At 28.9% G+C, this 20,033-nt stretch overlaps 1 protein-coding gene, 1 long non-coding RNA gene and 1 pseudogene across 2 annotated transcripts; 2 read left to right on the top strand and 1 right to left on the bottom strand.

Annotated features, from left to right (window-relative positions):
* The first annotated feature begins 655 nt into the window (after positions 1-655).
* Positions 656-10,345, top strand: Tango9 (transport and golgi organization 9). The gene is made up of 8 exons (XM_015317109.2): positions 656-1,566; positions 2,230-2,338; positions 3,052-3,199; positions 3,276-3,626; positions 3,927-4,011; positions 4,140-4,298; positions 8,738-8,892; positions 9,027-10,345. Exons 2-8 carry the CDS (start codon positions 2,253-2,255, stop codon positions 9,189-9,191), a joined length of 1,149 nt encoding a protein of 382 aa, XP_015172595.1. The 5' UTR covers positions 656-1,566; positions 2,230-2,252; the 3' UTR covers positions 9,192-10,345.
* A 3,027-nt stretch (positions 10,346-13,372) lies between these two features.
* Positions 13,373-17,595, bottom strand: LOC149031973 (uncharacterized). Its single transcript, XR_016177118.1, has 2 exons — positions 15,166-17,595; positions 13,373-15,108 (listed from the first exon to the last, which is right to left on the bottom strand). It is a non-coding gene; the product is annotated as an uncharacterized LOC149031973 (long non-coding RNA).
* Positions 17,596-17,637: 42 nt separating this feature from the next.
* Positions 17,638-18,740, top strand: LOC149031972 (uncharacterized; annotated as a pseudogene).
* Positions 18,741-20,033: the final 1,293 nt, after the last annotated feature.

Here is a 20,033-nt window from a genome sequence, read left to right as displayed (position 1 = left end):
ATATAATATATATAGTAGATAATTACATTTATCAAAATTGTATAAATTCCTACAAATTGTTTTGAAATTTCAAAATACTGTAATGCCTTTTATCAAATCAAACTTAATTAAGTCTTCCTTATTGAATTTATAATAATTTTTTCGTGTAACCTATTCTATTTTAATATAAATTTTTAATTATCATTAAATATAGTTCATTTTTTTCTGTATTTAATGCAATTCATTATTTCATAATTATTTTAATGTTTGAATCATTCGCGCGCAAAATCGAGTTCCGGTCCCCCAGCAATGTACATGGCGCATCCCTCCTATAGGATCCCTAGTAATTGGAAAACCACAATTGTTATCGACACGTCACGTATCGATTCATCTGATTGTCTTTGGTACAGTAGGAAGTCTGACTTACCAACCTAATTTACGCGCTAAATACAATTAGACTAAGACTAGACTAGACTTTCCTTACATATATATAAATTATGGTATCCCCACGGAGGCTACATATAAGAAGGACGATCGACATAAGGAATTGTACAGTCAACGCGTCTAGAAAAAAAAGAACAGATCATTTTCGTAAATACGCCGCTAGGCTTCGTTATGTTCGCTAATGTCAGGTTTATAACGTCATGGCATCATAGTGTCTACTTCATATTTTTTATTGACAATTGTTGACAATGCTGCATCATTAACAATTGTATTAATGTTTTTTTAGTTTATAAAAAGTAATATTTATTTAAAAATGGTAAATAAATATATTGTTCATGGGTGTACAAGTGGACGAGTCAAGAATCGTAATAAGAATGCTAAATTAAATCAGAGAAATACGTCTTTATTCACTGTACCACAGGTAATCTAACCTTAATTGATAGTTATTAATTACTAATATAAAAAAATGCAATGATGCAAATGGTAAAAAGTCTAGTCCTGTAAAAAGTGCAATTTACGATAATAAATTATAATTTACTTTTAATTGGACTTTTTAAATTTAGATTTCCATCTTTTACTCAACTGTGACTAGGTAAGATAAAATTGAATAGATTTACATAACAAGTTGACGATAATATCTTGGGAATAATCGTAAAATAATAAAAAAAATTTTTTTTATTGTTATTTTTAACGTTAATTATAAGATTTGGTTAATTTATTGTAACTAACGTGAGTACATTCCCGCGACAATAGTTTTAAAAACCTGACATTAGCCACACTAACGCGCTCTAGTGGCAAAAGATCTGTCCCCTCATTTTCGGATGCTTGTGATACATTACGATCGTTCTCCTTATATCTAGCCTCCGTGGGTATACCATACATAAGGATTTAAATTTTTCATTTGTCTATTATTTACTATCGATAAATATTAAGTAACTAATAATGTATTCTATATTATCAGCAGCTGATTAAACACAGATCACAGCGACACTTTGAAAATCGAAACTACAAACTGTCAATTGTGTTATGAAAGTCATGAAAGAAAGATTAATTCGACAATGATATACACTTTCAAGTATTTTTACAAAGCGATTTTAGATTTTATTTAATAGTTTTCGACGTTCGTATAAATATTACATTGTAGTAAGTAGCTAATTCAATTATTCATAAATATAAAACGATTTAAATAGCTCGATTTAAACGTTGAGTGTTTCAGTCGTCATTTTTTTTGACGATATCCTTTGTGTTTGTGAGTTCGGTCAAAGTATACGACCTTATTTAAAGCTATTTGTTAATTTAATTTTATATTTATTTGAAATGTTTAAATATCTTTCTTTTACAATTTGATATACTTTGATCGAATTTCAGTATATATTATTTTGGCACTTGAATTCGAATCTATGTATCTATTATTAATTCATTTTTATTTCCAATATTTTAAACATACTTTTGTTAGATAATATCATTCCAAATTGATAAGAAGCAACATATTTTTAAACATATTTTTAGTCAGGTCTAGATTCAATTAATAGAATAGGATCTTATTGAATTATATTAGAATTTTCTTTAGAAAATCCATTGTCAACATGAAATTAGAGACATATTATATATCTCATATGCTTATATACACAATATCTATCAGTACAGCTTTGCGTGATATCGTCAAATAAATATAAATGATGATTTAGTTTTTACATATTCCAATTTATGTATTATTTAATTAAATATAATCTTAAGTTTATTTTATAATTAAACTAAAGATTTTAAAATGAAAAGTTCAACTATTCATTTATAATTTATTCTCAGATTGTATATTCAATTCTTCAAAGATGGATAAATTATCATGGACACATTATCAATGTATTTTAGCAGTTCTTATGGTAGTTACTGGATCATTTAATACCCTTTCTGTAAAGTAAGTATTTTATATACATATAATACATAGGGTACTTGAGGTTTCTCTGGCCAAATAGTGTCAGTATATTCTGTGCAAGAAATGTATTCTGTCACATTTATTGAGCAATAGCATTGTCCTTAAATTTCCAGTCTTTTATATAGACCTTTTCTCATGTTTATTTATGATGTTTACTATTTTAAAGTGATTTATAGCGACTCTCAATCGTTATCAGTTTTCTTTAAGTTTCTTTATAAAATATTACTCATTGAAATACAAAAGTAGTTTCAAAGACATTCATTATATATATAGTTTGTTCAACAAAAATAATCAAATTGTTATAAAAGGGTACCAATCCAGATTTCTTATCAGAAGAATACTGCATTATCTAGTATTTTTGAATGAGTATTCACAATGATGTGACACAAGTTCATTTAGTCTTACAGTAATGGGACCTACACATTTGTGTAGGCGGTCTACATTTTGAATAAGAAATTAGTGATTTACAATTTTTGTTATCACTTTTTTACAAAGTTTCAAATGATTTATGTTTTTATAACATTTTTATTTTTATTTTCATGTATAGATTACACTAACACAATTTTTTCGGAGAAACCTCACACTCTTTTATATGTAAAAATATTATAATATGCTCTTATATTAAAAGTTTCATTCTACTCTTCAATTGAAAGAGGAAAAATAATAATTTATAAATATTTGCATTTTTATCTTAGGTATGCTGATAAACAAGTAGTGGCTGGACAGGATGGAGTGCCCCGTCACTTTAATCATCCATTTATGCAATCTTCATTTATGTTCTTGGGCGAAATGCTATGCTTTATCATTTTTAAAATTGCATATTGTTACTATTGTCGTAAAGATGTAAATCTTACTTTTAATACTTATTTTTTTATTTTGTTCTTAACATCCAATTTAATTCTAAATAATTATTGTACAGGATGGTTCTGTAGATAATAATGTCTTAACCAAAGGATCTCGCAATTTTAATGCATTTATCCTATTTATACCAGCTATGTGTGATATGTTAGCAACTTCTATTATGTACGTCGGTCTTAATATGACTTATGCCAGTAGTTTTCAAATGTTGCGTGGTGCTGTTATAGTTTTTACTGGTATTCTCTCAATGGGCTTCCTCAATAGAACCTTTGGTGGAAGAGAATGGACTGGAATTGTATTTGTTATGATAGGTTTAGCGCTTGTTGGATTGAGTGATATGATGATTAAGAAAGATGACGACACTAGTTTGAATTCTATTTTAACTGGAGATCTACTAATAATTTGTGCACAGGTATAATCACATTTAATATATGAAAATTTGACAAGCCAAAACAATTAATACATCTTTAAGAATTTTTACCAATTTTATTATCAAGCTTTAATAGCTATTAGTATCTAGCTATCAAGCTATTAATATCACTGAAATGAAAGATTTTTTATGGTCATTTAATATTAATAATAAATAATACGATGATTTATGTTATTTTATTAGTTTTCTTTAATTTTTGTTACATGGAGTTAATTGATTTGGCAAATTAGTGGCTCATATAATTTATTTGTAGCATCAAGTCAAAAATATTATTTTTACTAGGTAATAACAGCTGTTCAAATGGTAATAGAAGAAAAATTTATAGCTGGTCAAGACATTCCTGCATTACAAGCAGTTGGTTGGGAAGGTAATGTATAAGAATATTTTAAACAAAAGAATATTGATTTTGCTAACATTAAATAACATTTATGATTTTTTCGATTCATATTTCTAAATAAACTAAAATTATGATAAACAAGGTATGCATTTTTTTAGGTATTTTTGGATTTATTGGTATATGTCTCGTAATGATTCCTCTTAATTTTATTTACGCACCACCACCATTTGCGGATAACTCAAGAGGAACTCTTGAAGCTACTGCAGATGCTTTTGTACAAATTGGTAATAGTGGCAGATTACTGATGGCTATAGTTGGTTAGTAAAATCAGAAGTTTATTACTATTTCATAATATAAGATTAAATTATTTTAATATATGGGGCATTCTACGTCAAATTGACCACTTTTGACCCCAACCCTTTTCGATTTTTCTGAAACGTTTTTATCATTTTCAACTTCATTAAAAACCTCTTTGAGAATTTTGAAGTGAAAACTTCTTTATAATTGGAACGATTTGAAAACAAATGAAACGATGAAATGAAAAAAGTGACAAAACGCGACGTCACCAAAAAGAGAAAAATAGACAAACATATATACATCAATAGGATTGAGCCTGCGAGAGAATGAGATAGAACATAGTATACAGCTTTTCCTATTCTCTCGGTCCCCTTTTTGTGCAGTGCTTTGCAGTCCTCACTCCTGGCTACTAAGCGTTGTACTCATCGGGTTGACTTTCTTTTGAATAATTATTTTATTTCTTTGTTTTGTTGTTTTATATAATTTTTTTTTCTATATTTCTACAGCACGTTACATTATTTTAATTGTAAATATAATAGAAAGTATGGTATATATTTTTTTTTACAGAATTTGTAATATTTCCTCTATTTAACAATGTTTCTAATTTATTGAAAAGCAGCAGAAAATTCTTTATTACGTAAATATTATAATTAATTATTATGAATTACATAGAATATAATAATTATATTGCCTACAATATTTTACAAGAATTAGGCAACACTGGAGAATACATTAGAAGCAGCTGAAAAATTCCGTTGAAAAGCAAATAAATTATTGTCACATTTTTTTTTATAAAATGTATTCGATTCATAAAATTCTAAATATGTTCATTGAATTTATTTTTTATATGTTTTTATAATAAATATTCAAAGACATATAAGAAAATTATATTATTAATTATAATATTTGTGTATTAAAGAAACATATACTAATTTTTCAATAAAATAGAAATATTTTTAAATATAAGAAAAATGACAGGTTTTTTTTTTAATTATACCAAATTTGCTATTATATTTCCAATAAAAATAATATAGACAAATAATATTATAATAATATTATAATAAATTATCCTATTCTTATACTGTGCACTCGTCCCATTCTCTTGAAACTTGCTTTTTTGAAGGTTTCACTTATAACTTGTGTGATCTGCACACATGATATTTTCAAATTTTTTTACCCAACCCAAAAATAGTTATGAATTAAAAAACAAAATTGCTTTATTTTTTATTCAAATAGCCGTAAATTTGTCAAAAATTAATTTATTGTGACGATTGAATTTTAAATTTTTTGTTTTTAAATGTACTTTTTGGAAAAAAATAGAAACAAAATATTTGAAGTCATTTTGTTTTTATTCTAAAATAAACTTAAATAAATGTAACTCATATATAATTTTTAAATCTATTTATATATGTTAATTTAATTATATACTATCGAAAATTATAATTATAAAGATTGCAATGCATTATTGGTCAATTTTTCCAAGTCAATATAATTAACAATTTATTTAGATTTCCTTGGTCACTTAAAAAATTTACAAACAATATATTGTTTTAAATTAGAATAATTTTTTTTACAAAAAAACCTTTGTACAACCGTAACGGTTAAGTTTTCGCCAATTGATAATTACAATACAGCTGCAGACGATTTAGATCAGCGGTCGTCAAACTTTTTGACCTAACGGACCAGTAAATTCATGATTTAAATCCCTTGGACGACAAATAGAATTTTTTAAGTGTTAAATATATTTATAAAAATAATTGTGATCTAAGAACACATAAAATGTACCTAATTAATAAAATGAAACTATTAATTTTAACCAAATTATGAAAGCTATGCATTGTTATGAATTGAATTATGTTTCAATGCATCTTAAAACATAACTTAACGTGATGAGTAAGTATATTCCACATTTTTCTGGAGACCAGCGAAATTTTCTCGCGGACCACCACTTTGGCGACTTCTGATCTAGATGACCGATTTTTAAAAACAACAATCATTGTAGGAATTTTGCAGTTGCATAGCGTTATACGAAGCAATGATGGGTGTTTTTTGTAAGAAATTATTCTAATTTAGAACAATATACTGTCTATAAATTATTTAAGCGACCAAGGAAATCGAAATAAATTCTTAATTATATTTACTTGAAAAATTGACCAATGGTGCATTGAAATCTTTTTGTAATCATAATTTTTGATAGTATATAATTCAACTAAAGTCATTAAATAGATTTAAAAATATTTATATATATTTATTTAGGTATATTTTAGTATGAAAACAAAATTAAATTTGCGAAAAAATAAAAACAAAGTTTTTAAATTAGAAAAGCAAATAGAAAGAAATGTCGGCCCATCTAAAAATGGTATGCATTAAGTTCAAAATGAACGAAAATTTAAAAAGAAAAAATCAAAAAAATAAATAAAAAATATAAAAATTTCAAAAATTTGAGGTCTTTTTCGAAAAACAAACGAAATTTTTTAAAGACTTTGATTTTTAACCCTTTTGCTACGGAAAGCTTCGCCGCGAAATCGATTTATGCTTATATTACATTTGTTTAAATATAATTAAAAACAAATTAAAAAATGAGCCTAATGCCATCGATGTTCAATATGCGTAACAACAAAAATATCGCAGGGCTGATAGTCAAACGGTATCACGCTGTCGAATTTTATAGCCGAATCTCGTACAAATACAGTAGCCCTCGATTTTCGCTATTCTAAAACTGTTACCGTTACTTCAATTGTTACCTCGCGCTCGCACCTACCGCGGACTTTCAATGTGTCTGGCAAGATGTAAAAACCATTAAAACTGTCCGGCTATTGAGGTAACATTTTTTTTACAGGTCCCCAAGTAACATATATAAAATTTAGCCTTTATACTATAACGAAAGTAAAGTTATATATAGTGTCTGGCAGAGAGTAGCAACTGTCATAAGTGTCCGGCAATGGATGACGAGATTTCTAAAGTTATCCCGAAGAAAATATAAAAAAATTGAGCTTTATATAATACTTTAATGAATTTAAGGTGCTATTTTATACACCTCTACTACTTGTTAACAACCTGCCCAATTAACCACAACCCAAACTCTATAGTCGCTGGTCGTTCTTACTTGTATAGGAGACATGCACAAACAAACTTTCAGCTTTTATGAAATAATGAAGGTCTGGCAGTCGTGGGCTCTTAGTCTATAATGCAAGACTGAAACTGTTTTGTTCTCTTTATCTGAACAATGTCATCTGATGTCCCCTGAGAGGAGACATCCGATCACAGAGGATTGAACAGTTGAATCTTTAAAAATGTGTGAAATAACGAATTGTGCGAAAGTAGAAATCGCGAAAGTAGAGGCAATGCTGTCAGATCGTGGGTTAATCTTACCCTCTCCCTGTGCCACTGGGATTGCACACAATGAAAGTTTTCCATGTTCGTGTGTTTGGGATGTCGAGGAAAGCCGAGTGTAACCGAAGTTGGCGGGCACGCCGGAGTGACACACTATGAAAGCGACTCGTGTCGTCCGAACACATGGACACGAGTCGCTTTCATAGTGTGCCACTTCGTGGCCAACCGCCAACTTCGGTTACACTCGGCTTTCCTCGACATCCCAAACACACGAACATGGAAAACTTTCATTGTGTGCAATCCCAGTAGCACAGGGAGAGGGTAAGATTTACCCACGATCTGACAGCACTGAGTAGAGGGCCGCCTGTATGTCGTCACGCGGATGTACGGCTCCCGTACACACAGGTAGTCACGTGGATGCTGTATATATGCGGCACCTGTAACGAAAGGGTTAATATTTTTTCTAAAAATGTACTTTTAACCCATTTGCATCATAAGCGCGTATATATACGCTCAATTTTTCTGGTCACCATCACTGGAGCGTATGTATACGCAGCTGCGTTCGTCATTGAATCTAAATATTTAATTAATAATATAACACACACAACACACACACACACACACACACACACACACACTAACAGTATAAGATCACAGAGACAAGCACCGATACTGAGAACTGTTACACTGTTTGGATTCAATGATAATTAGTTATTTTGCTTCTTTTTGTTATCTCTTTTTTATTTTTTTACTTTTATACAATTTTACACCTAAATACATAACAAAAATTTTTCAGTTTTTTTATATTTCCATATGATGCAAATGGGTAAAAACAAAAAATTTAAAAAAAGAAACATCCCGCTAAGTCAATTTTTGACAAAGTTACAGCTATTTGAATAAAAAAAAGCCATTTTTTGTGAAAAATTCATAACATTTTTTGGGTTGGGTAAAAAAATTATTATAAATTCTCAAAGAGGTTTTTATGAAGTTGAAAATGATAAAAAAGTTTCAGAAAAATCAAAAGGGGTTGGGGTCAAAAGTGGTCGATTTGACGTGGAATGTCTCATATACAATAATTATATTAATCATGACTCATTATATCGTTTCTTTCTTTTATTTTATATAGGAATAGCATTCAGTATAGCATTTTTTAACTTTGCTGGTATTAGTGTGACAAAGGAAATCAGTGCTACAACAAGAATGATTTTAGATAGCATACGAACAATTGTTATATGGGCTTTTTCATTGATATTTGGATGGCAAGACTTTCATTATCTTCAGGTAATTATATATTTAAATACAAAATATATTTTTAATTTTAATAATATATGTTTACCAAATATTGATAATCATTATAATGTTCGACATTATTTACAATTAGAAACCGAATTAATTATTAATGAAACTTTTTACAGCTTATTGGCTTTGCGATTCTTTTAATTGGAATGTGTTGCTATAATAACGTGGTAATTCCACAATTAGCAAAAAAATGTCTGTTATACTTAATGAGAAAAAGACGCGCTCCCGATGAAGAACGCATTGTTAACATTGCTGCAGACGATATTCAAGAAAGTATATAAAAAGCATAAACGAAGCATGTTGTAATGATTGTCAAATGACATGGGATATAATTGATAACGATTTACGAAAACAGTCAGATCTGTGATTTAACATATAAACATTTATCACCTATAATTATGTTATAACAGAGAAGCTATGGTATATTTTTCATATTTCCATTATTGTCATATCACATATAATATAAGAAATAATACGTAGAGATTTATTCAACAATTATTAAAATATTAAATCTTATCAACTTTATTCATATATATGTTATTAAACAGATTTATGAGATTTTGAAGAAATCTGATATATATACATTTGTTCGATTGTTTTATATATTATACTATTAGTATTATTGACGTATATATTTGAACATGTATACAAACATATACAATGTAACATATAAATAGGTTTTTTTTTTAATAGACAGCCTATCACCTAGTAGTAATATTAAATTTAAATACATGCAATCTTGTGAATCTCTCAAAATAATTTTATTTTAGACATTAATTTTTATCAGATCGAAATAGAATTTATTTTATTATTACGAAAACACATTAATTAAAAATATAAAAAGTAAAAAATTTATAACACCGTAGGAAATTATTATTCATCAATCCTATGGGTGGAAATAAAATTACTAAACCATGATCCTATCAAATGTTAGTGTTTGTATTACACACATTTGAATAATTGCAACCAAGTTATAAATTCGGTTCTTTTGGTTCACTATGCTCTATAAATTAATTCTTTGCCGCCCGCAGTCCCACCGTATGAGACATTGTGATTCTAGCCTATCACTCTGTTGTCCCAACGTATGGGGCATTAAAGTTTATTAGTTATTACGGAGAATTAAGTTATTTCAGCACAACTTTTTGACACATGCATGTTTCCCTGATGTTTTCTCTTGAAATGGCACAAGACATTAAATCAAAATATAGTGAAGTTACTAAGATATATAAAAGAAATTTCAACGGGTTTTTTGCACTTCTCGGCGCCACTTACCCGAAAATCTAAAAAATTATTCTTCTTTTAGTACATAAGTTCTTTTGGTAAAAGTTTTTTTGTTAAATATCATTTTGTGAGTTAGTAATAACAATTACAAGTTTTCAACTCATGTATTAATTCAATTTTTTTATTTGAATAATAGCAAAACGTTCAAAAATTATTTATCATACTGTACAAAATTATAAAAAAAAATCATGTGTCAGATCACACGTGTTAGAAGTAAAACCTTCAAAAAACTAAGTTTCGAGAGAATGAGACGAATGCACAGTATCAATAGTAAGATAATTGTAGGATTTATTTACTATAATATTGTTGCCATATATAACAAAAGGCACCAATATAATCAGTGGGCGGAATAGCTAATAAAAACTACACTTTTCCAAATTCAAGCAATACAAATAGAATGCTGAATGCGATAATTATAATTAGACACCGAAATCGTAGGATGTTTATCAAAGGATGTTTATAAAAAGAAATAAAATTCGTCGTAAAATAAGTAAATATAAATTATTTTTTTTATGAAACTCAGGTATAAAATTTTATTTGTTAGGATGGTTTCCAATTTCTCGTTTTCATCTACATTTTTGCGCTGTTTAATAAATATTTTAGGAATGACGAAATAAAGACGTTACGAAAAACATATGGAAAATAGTGCTTGACTGAACGAAGGTTCTGGTACAAATGCAATGAGAGGTCTAATAGAGATCTTTTCGAGAAATGCTTTTTCAACTATATAGTCTGCCACACTTCTCGAGACCTTTATTATTTATAACATATTTCGTCTTTATTCTTTAAACCACAAATTTATATTTTCTAAATACTCTTTTCTAAATAAAGATCTGAACAACGAAAAATCCAAAGAACGCATTGAATCGTATCACTCTCTCAGCTTATCGAACTGTGTACACTACGAGTCTCAAATTTCAGACCTGTGGTAAACTCCACCGATTCACGCTGAGCGTTCAACATCTTTAAAATGTTTTTATTTGATTGAAAAATTAACATAAATTTTTGTATTACGTAAATATTATAATTAATTATATAATTTTGCTAATATGCCTAGGTTAATACATGTCTTTGGATATTTTTTATAAAAACATATATAAAGCAAATTCAATAGAAATAAATTCATCTTTATGATTCAAATATATTTTATGGAGAAGCAAAATAAAAATTTTCTTGCTTTTGAATGGAGTTTGTCAGCTGCTTCTAATATATTCTACAGTGTTGTCTAATTTTTTTTCTCTGATGTATCTTGTAATCATTTTTTTTTTTTTTTGTAAAATATTGCAGACAATACAATTATTATATTCTATATATTTCATAATTATTAATTATAATATTTGCGAAATAAAGAATTTAATATTAATTTCTCAATAAAATAGAAACATTTCTAAATAGACAAAAAATGATACGTTTGGTAAAAAAATACACTATATTTGCTATTATATTTTTAATAAAAATAATACAACTTACTGTAGAAAAATAGAAAAAATAAAAAATTAAATTAAGAAGTTAATCGATGAAACTTGATCCAGCGATCTCTAGGTTACATTTTCTTATAAATTTTTATTCAAAAATAATAACAATAGTGTGTACATGAATACATTTTTACAAATATATAAAGGCACTTAACAGTTTTACGTTTAGATTATAATACCTACTTTAATCTAAGAGTTTAATCTACAGTTCTTATATATAATATTATAAAGTTTATTCTTTGGTTAGAGTTAGAATTATCAGTTGTGGTATAAAAATTGCTAATTGCTAGTATCTGTAGGAAAACAATATGAGAAAAACCTACTTTCGGAGACTAGGTTACAATTTTAGGTCGATACGCTTTACGCTAGAGCTATAGTTTATGAGAGATTTAACAAAATAGTATATAGGAATATTAGTAAATCTTTAAACCTAATTTTCTTAAAAACTACTGCACCTAAGATGCTAATTACTATACACCGTATGTACGGTCTGTAACCCTAACGAACACATATAAATTTATAAAGTTTCATAAACATCTTAAAAATACAAGTTCTAGGTTCTTTGTGAAATAACATGAGTCTACGGTTCGTAGTATGCAGTCGCACACAAACACACACATGTATAACCAAGAGCGATAACTAGGAAGCAGCGCATAAGGAGGAGACTGAGAATAGGAAAAACTTTATAGCTATATTCTATCTCATTCTCTCGCAGGCTTAATCCCATATGTTTCTCTCTTTTTTCTTCTTACTTCCGTTATGCCACCGCTCGCCTCAGCGTTCAATTTTTCAAATCATCCCGATTAAAAAGAAGTTTTTACTTCAAAAATTAGTGAAAAATTAGAAGCTTTACTATTTAGTGATAAAAACGAGTAATTCAATAAAATACAATAGGCTTGTAGAAGAAGTAAAATGTGTTGAAAAAAGAAGAATTTTTGGTTTTTAAAACATTATGTTATAATTCAGGTCCAAATAATTAAATATTTAATTTTTCTTATTACTTGATTCGCACACGTTTCAATGCGGTACGTGAAAAGTCAGTACGATTAACAGAAAATCTGTTTTCTAAAAACACAAAGAGATAATAACGAATAACTATAAAAACTATTTGTTCGCGTTATATATATTTTTGTCTTTATTGTTTTTGAAGGAAACCTAGTTTAATAATTAAAATCAATAGGGAAAGCCTATTTAAAAGTAAACATTTGAGTAAAAGGCCTTAAAACGAAAAAATTTATATTTTATGTCTGCATTTACTCAAAATTTACGAGACTTAGAAAAGTGCAAGTATAGGCAAATACTGCAAAAAATTAAAAACTACTATCATATTATTGATTCTAAATTTACTTTTATTATATTCAATTATTCACCTCTTGTAAATTTATATATTATATAGTTAAAGTATGCAACTTTGTTTATTTTTATATTCAAATGAATCAGTACAGTTAATTTAGTATTGAACTAGATATTTCACGAATAAAAAAATTTTGCAAAGTAACGATAATAATATATTTGAAAAATCTAAATTTTAAATGTATATTCTAGGTGGCCATATGAATATGATATCAACTAGATTTCATGTACTGGCAAGTATCATGATACTCACATCATATTAAACAGTTATGGAAATTTTTATTTTTTGTTAAAATTTAATACATGCGTTCTAATAATAAAATATAAAAGGAAAAAAAGGAAAAATACGGGTGTAAAATGTATTTATTTATTTATAATTATTAAGTAGGTGTATTGTTCTAAGAAATCTACGGATTTCTTACTTGAGATATAAAAGATACTCTTTATTCTCACAAATTATTGCTTATTACAATTACAATTACCATTACAATTACAATTACAATAACGCTTCGCAACTTCTCGCACTCACTCACTACTCACTCGCTACTCTTTACTCGCTATTCTCACTCGCTCTCGTCACTCGGTTCTCTTCACGCTACTCTCTCGAAAAACAACAACCCCCGACGCGTGACCGTCCTCTTCTTATGAGGTTTCTTCCCCACCCTGCATTTTCCAAACGCTCTCGGACCTTTGGACCCATACCGACTAACACACACAACCTGTCGAACCTTTGGACCCACACCGACCTACAACACACACAACCTCTCGGACCTTTGGACTCACACAGACTTACACACACAACCCCTCGGACCTTTGGACTCACACAGACTTACACACACAACCTCTTCGATTTTCAACACACCCCACATATATACTGTAAATAAGATAAGGTAATAAATATAAACCAAATATTTTGTAATTAATTGTTACTCATAGCTTATTTATCATAATAAAACCCTAAAAAAAAATTGGATACATAAACTTTCGAACACACACAGTACTGCCTTTCTCTTTACTGTGATGTAGTTTTACGGTTTCGTTATTTTTTTTTTTTATTACGACCACTTTTTTTTTACAATTTGTCCAGCTTGGACATTCGGTAAATTAGTTTATCACAATATAAATATAACACGATGATACTTAACCCACAGAGAAGTATCGAATGTATCTGTTAGTACAGTTGAGTTAATGGATTACGCACTAATTATGTGTTACGTAGTAGGTCTATCGAATGTTTTCTATGTAGTCTTCTGGGTTGATCGAATGAGTATAATTCACTTGCAGGAGCGTTGGGATGTTGATCAAGTCTATTCTTGTAGTTTTCGCATAATCGGGCGATTTCATCAGAAACCGATAACATATTTAGATCTTTACGTAACTCGTCATTGCGTATGTACCACGGGGCATCAACTATCGTTCTAAGGATTATAGCTTGTAGTGATTCTAGTTTTTGAATATGACTCTTTGCTGCCATACTCCAGAGTTGTATACCATAAGTCCAAATCGGTTTGATTATTGCCTTATATAGCAGTAATTTGTTTTAACCGACTTCTTCAGGTGATAGTTTAGACTGCTTGCTGGTAAGCCAATACATATCTCTCCTTTTAAGCTTAATTTGCTGAATTTTTTTATTTATATGTTGTTTCTAGGTAAGTTTGGAGTCCATGTGCAATCCCAGGTATTTGACAGCTTCCATTTGTCGGATTACGATATGATTCAGTGCGATATAAGGTGATGCTCTTTTCTTTAATGTGAAGGTGATATGGTTGCATTTATTCGTATTTATTGTTATTTTCCACTTTTTTAACCACTCTTCAAGCATCATTTATAGTCCGAAAGCTGAGTCGAGCGCGTAATTTTACGCGCAGTGCGCTGTTGTATCGACTGCTGACGGCGTATGTTAAATAAAAATTCGGGTTTACTATGTTTTTTTGATTTTTCCTATTAGTAACAACTTGTATACCAATTTTGAGATTTTAGAAAATTGTTGCAACATACATGGTTTTTTCACAACTTTGAAGCCGTCCCTCTGCTAATCGCTAACGAAACTGGCTGACTGACGGCAGGCTATTGCTATACACCCTAAATACTACATAATATCGAAATATCAGCTTTTAGAAAACTATTGCATTATTTTGCCACTCACCTCTCCGTCTATCAGGGACGCCTGCTTCTATTGTGTAGATACCAGAGGTACTGTCTTGAATTTTTACTATGAATGTTCTGTCTTTTAAATATGACTTGATTAAATGATAGTTGCTGATTGGAAAATTGAGTTTAATCTTATATAATAAGCCTTCATGCCACACCTTGTCGAAAGCTTTCTCTACATCTAGGAATAACGCCGCACAGTATTGTTTAAGTTCGAGGGCTTCTGTGATTTTATTTGTAAGTCTGCGAACTTGTTCAATTGTGGCATATTTTTTTTGAAAACCAAATTGATGCGGTGGAATAATATTTTTTTCCGAGATGATAGTCTGGAGTTTATTTAAAATTATTTTCTCCAATATTTTGGACAATAATGGAAGTAATGAAATTGTTCTGTAGGATGTAACCAAGTGTGGGTCTTTATTAGGCTTTTGTAATATAATTGAGCCGTTTATTTTGAAAGTGGCCTAAGTCCATTTTCCAAAAAAAAATCGAGTTAGTGACCATAATAGTTACATTTTTACATGATCTTTTATTGTAAATGAAATGAGACAAGAAGATTTTGTATCAACAAAATTATTAGAAGATGCAATTTTTAAAAGAGTAAAAAATTCTAATGGAGAATCAATAAACTGGCTAAAAATATGTTGGATGCGTTTTGTCAGAAATGAATCGTATAAAATTTTCTATAAGACATCAATGAATAAGAATGAAAATTTTAAAGTCCTGAATTTATTACCACGTCGGGGTAGACCAAAAAAGTTCAAAAATATTGTATTGACACCATTGTATAAAAATATCAGACAAATTACAACAGCAAAATTCAAGGACATAATGGACCTATTACGATATATACCACCGGAACATCATGATTACTTCAAATCCCTTTCACACGCACAAAATGTAAATGAGTAGTAAATTGTTTTGTAATAAATTTATGTTTGTAATTTTGCACGTTATGTAGTTAATTGAATCGCATAAATTATGTTCCTGAAGTGTTTTAAGGATATGTAAAATAAATTCAGTATTCTTTCTTTTTCAATTTGAAGCATCTTAAATTATGTTAAATGGACTTGGGCACCTTCAAATTTTATAATGAATCTGGTTGTTAATTTTGAAAGTGGCTTATCTCCATTCGTGGTTAGAAAACGCATATTAATTACTTAATAATTGCCACTATTTTAATAGGAAATATAAATTTGAAGCCTTTAGATACACTTAAGCAGTATAACTCGTTAGTATCTTGTACGTATATTTTTAAATTCATTGAAACGCAAACCCTTAAATATTTCGATTTTAAGATAAATGGACTTAGGCCACTTTCAAAATAAACGGCTCAATTATTTGTGCTAATTTCCAGGTAATCGGGAAATATTTATTTTTAAGTATCGCGTTAAAAATAATTGTTAACATCCTAATGGTTTTCGGAGGGAGTTCTTTTATAACTCGTCCGTTAATAAGGTCGAATCCTGGCGTTTTCTTTATCTTAATGCCCCTAATGATGTTATTAACTTCTTTTGCTGAAGTAGGTCTGATGTTTTGTAATCCTTCAATGCTTGCTTCAAGAGGGAGAGTTGTAATATTATCTAATGAATTACAATCTGAGTTATTGTCCTGGAATGTTTTGTGTAGCTGTTCGGCAAAAGTTGTTGCTTTTTTCTGTGAACTTTTGGCCCATGAGTTATCCGCTTTCTTTATAGGTGGTAAGGTTAAGATTGGTCTTTTCAGTCTTTTAGTAGCTTTCCACAAGGAATAGTTGGTATCCTCATTCGGCAATAGTCCTTTGATGTAAGAATGGAATTCTTCATTATTGTACTCATATATTAGTCTTTTGACTTCTTTAGTGATGGAGTTTAATTTCCTCTTATTACTGGGAGTTTTTTGTCTTTGCCATATATACTTTAAGGGGTTATACGCAGTTAGAATTTGGAAAAAATCGATTTTTTTGCATTTTCGGAATGTACATATATTTAAGTATATTCTCTAAAAATTTGAAGCCAATCCGATAAATATTTTCGGAGATATACCTGAATTTGTAAGGCCACGTCAGAATGTAAAGTCGTGCGTTCAGTTCTGTTTAGTACCACAAATCTTTTGTAGATGATAAACTTTATATTTGTTATTTTTTATAATATTCAATTTCTGTGAAACAGATCCTGCGATAAGCCTATAAAATAAAATATCATGAAATACGAGAGGCAGCAGAGATAAGATATTGTTTATCTAAATATTAAGTATTTGCTGCGATAAGTGATTATGTGAAATGTAACTTTTGTGACGGAAAAATAAAATTTGAAACTGCTTCTCTCCGTGGACTTGGTTTTAAAATCGTTGTAGTGTGTGATAAGTGTAAAAATAGTGTTAATGTTCAATAGAAAAATTCAAAGTTCGTTACAGAAACTATATAGGTGATGGCGATTCAAAAACATATTCTGGGATTTTGAAAGCTGCTCCTTACGGTGAAGTTGAAGTTGTCAAAAAAGAATGTATCGGGCATGTTCAGAAGAGAATAGGTACACGATTCCGCGAGCTAGTAAAAGAAAATACAGAAACAGTTAAAAAAGGCGGAAAAAAATTGTAAAAAAAGTACTTTCAGGGAAAGGTAAACTCACGGCTAAGCTAATAGATAAGCTGATAGTTTACTATGGTTTGGCAATAAGGAGAAATTGTGATTCTGTGGATAATATGTATAATGTAATTTGGGGAACATATCATCACTATTGTTCGACTGATGAGAAGCCTCAACACGAAATGTGCCCAGGTGGAAAAGATTCATAGTGTAGTTGGCAGCAAGCGCTAATAACAGACACATTATCTTCTTACACCCATGATTATCCAACTTTACCAGCTGATGTTGCTGAAGCTATATATCCAATTTATGAAGACCTTAGCAACGTAAAATTATTGGAAAGGTGTGTTGGTGGATTTACACAAAACAATAATGAGAGTTATAATCAGTTAATATGGAAAATAACTCCAAAAATTGTCCCATGTTGCTCTAAAGTTGTTGAAATAGCGGCTTACATTGCAGCTAGAATGTTTCATGAAGGTACAAAATCATTATTGTACTTTATGAGTACATTAGGACTTTCATTAGGCACCGCAGCTCATGCTTATGTCGAAAAAGAGGACGCAGAGCGTGTAATGATCTCCGACGCGAGAGCGCATGGGAGCACCAGCTGGATTTATTAGAAGCTACCGATACGGCAAAAAGTCTCTCTTATGGCCCTGGAATAGATGATACCATGTCAGTTGAAGAAAAAAAAATTTTAACTATGTGTAAACTACTTCTAAAACCTTAAACGCGTTTTTCTCGAAACGGTGTTTTCAAAGACGGTGATTTCGATTTTTCAGAAATGGCTCAACCGATCGGTCTCAAATTTTTACACAATCTTCTTAGATATATTCCTCAGGTATAAAGCTGAAGGAAAATTTTTTTTTTAAATTATTACTATTTTTTTTTTTTTATTAATTTGGAGCGAAAATTTCAGTCAAAAACTAGACATTTTTTCAAATAGACGTCATTTTATCAAAAATAAAAATTTTTATTATTCCTTCAGCTTAATACCTGTATTAATCTATTCTTTAACTCTTTGAAGCACAGGATTTCAGATCAAAAATAGACCCATGTTGCATAGGAATTTTATGGGGTTTAAAATTTTTTATAGACAATTTCATTTCCTACAAAAAAGGTTATATACAAAGATATTGTATCTCCCTTACTTGTAGAGATATTTTTAAACAATAAAAAACAAATTTGTACCTTGTTTTAAATTTTTTAAAATATCTCAAAAACTTAGCAGGATAGAGCGATTTTTCAAATATTATGTTCTGTAGACAATTTTATTTCTTACAAAAAAGTTTTTCTCTAAAGATATTGTATCTCCCTTACTTTTGGAAATATTTTTAAAAAATAAAAAACAAATTCCTACCTTTTTTTACATTTTTTAAATTATCTTAAAAACTAAGCAAGAAAGAGCGATCTTACAAATTTTATGTTTTATAGACAATTTCATTTCCTACAAAAAAGGTTATATACAAAGATATTGTATCTCCCTTACTTGTAGAGATATTTTTAAACAATAAAAAACAAATTTGTACCTTGTTTTAAATTTTTTAAAATCTCTCAAAAACTTAGCAGGATAGAGCGATTTTTCAAATATTATGTTCTGTAGACAATTTTATTTCTTACAAAAAAGTTTTTCTCTAAAGATATTGTATCACCTTTACTTTTGGAAATATTTTTAAAAAATAAAAAACAAATTCCTACCTTTTTTTACATTTTTTAAAATATCTCAAAAACTAAGCATGATAGAGCGATTTTCCAAATATTATGTTTTGTAGAAAATTTTATTTCTTACAAAAAAAGTTTTTATCGAAAGGTATTATATCTCCGTTACTTGTGGAGATATTTTTAAAAAATAAAAAACAAATTCCCACCTTTTTTTAGATTTTTTAAAATATCTGAAAAACTAAGCAAGAAAGAGCGATTTTAAAAATATTATGTTTTATAGACAATTTTATTTCGTACAAAAAAGCTTTTTTAAAAGATATTGTATCTCCCTCCTTTGTAGCGATATTTTTAAAAAATAAAAAACAAATTCCCACCTCTTTTTACATTTTTTAAAATATCTCAAAAACTAAGCATTATAGAGCGATTTTACACATATTATGTTTTGTAGACAATTTAATTTCTGACAAAAAAGATTTTATACAAAGATATTGTATCTCCCTTACTTTTGGCGATATTTTTCAAAAATAAAAAACAAATTCTCAACTTTTTTTACATTTTTTAAAATATCTCAAAAACTAAGTATGACAGAGCGATTTTAAAAATATTATGTTTTATGGACAATTTTATTTCGT

This window comes from Polistes dominula, unplaced genomic scaffold (assembly GCF_049000335.1).
Source record: "Polistes dominula isolate Pdom_NZ unplaced genomic scaffold, Pdom_raw_medaka contig_482, whole genome shotgun sequence".
Lineage (NCBI taxonomy): Eukaryota > Metazoa > Arthropoda > Insecta > Hymenoptera > Vespidae > Polistes > Polistes dominula.
This window is presented reverse-complemented; position numbering and strand designations above follow the sequence as displayed.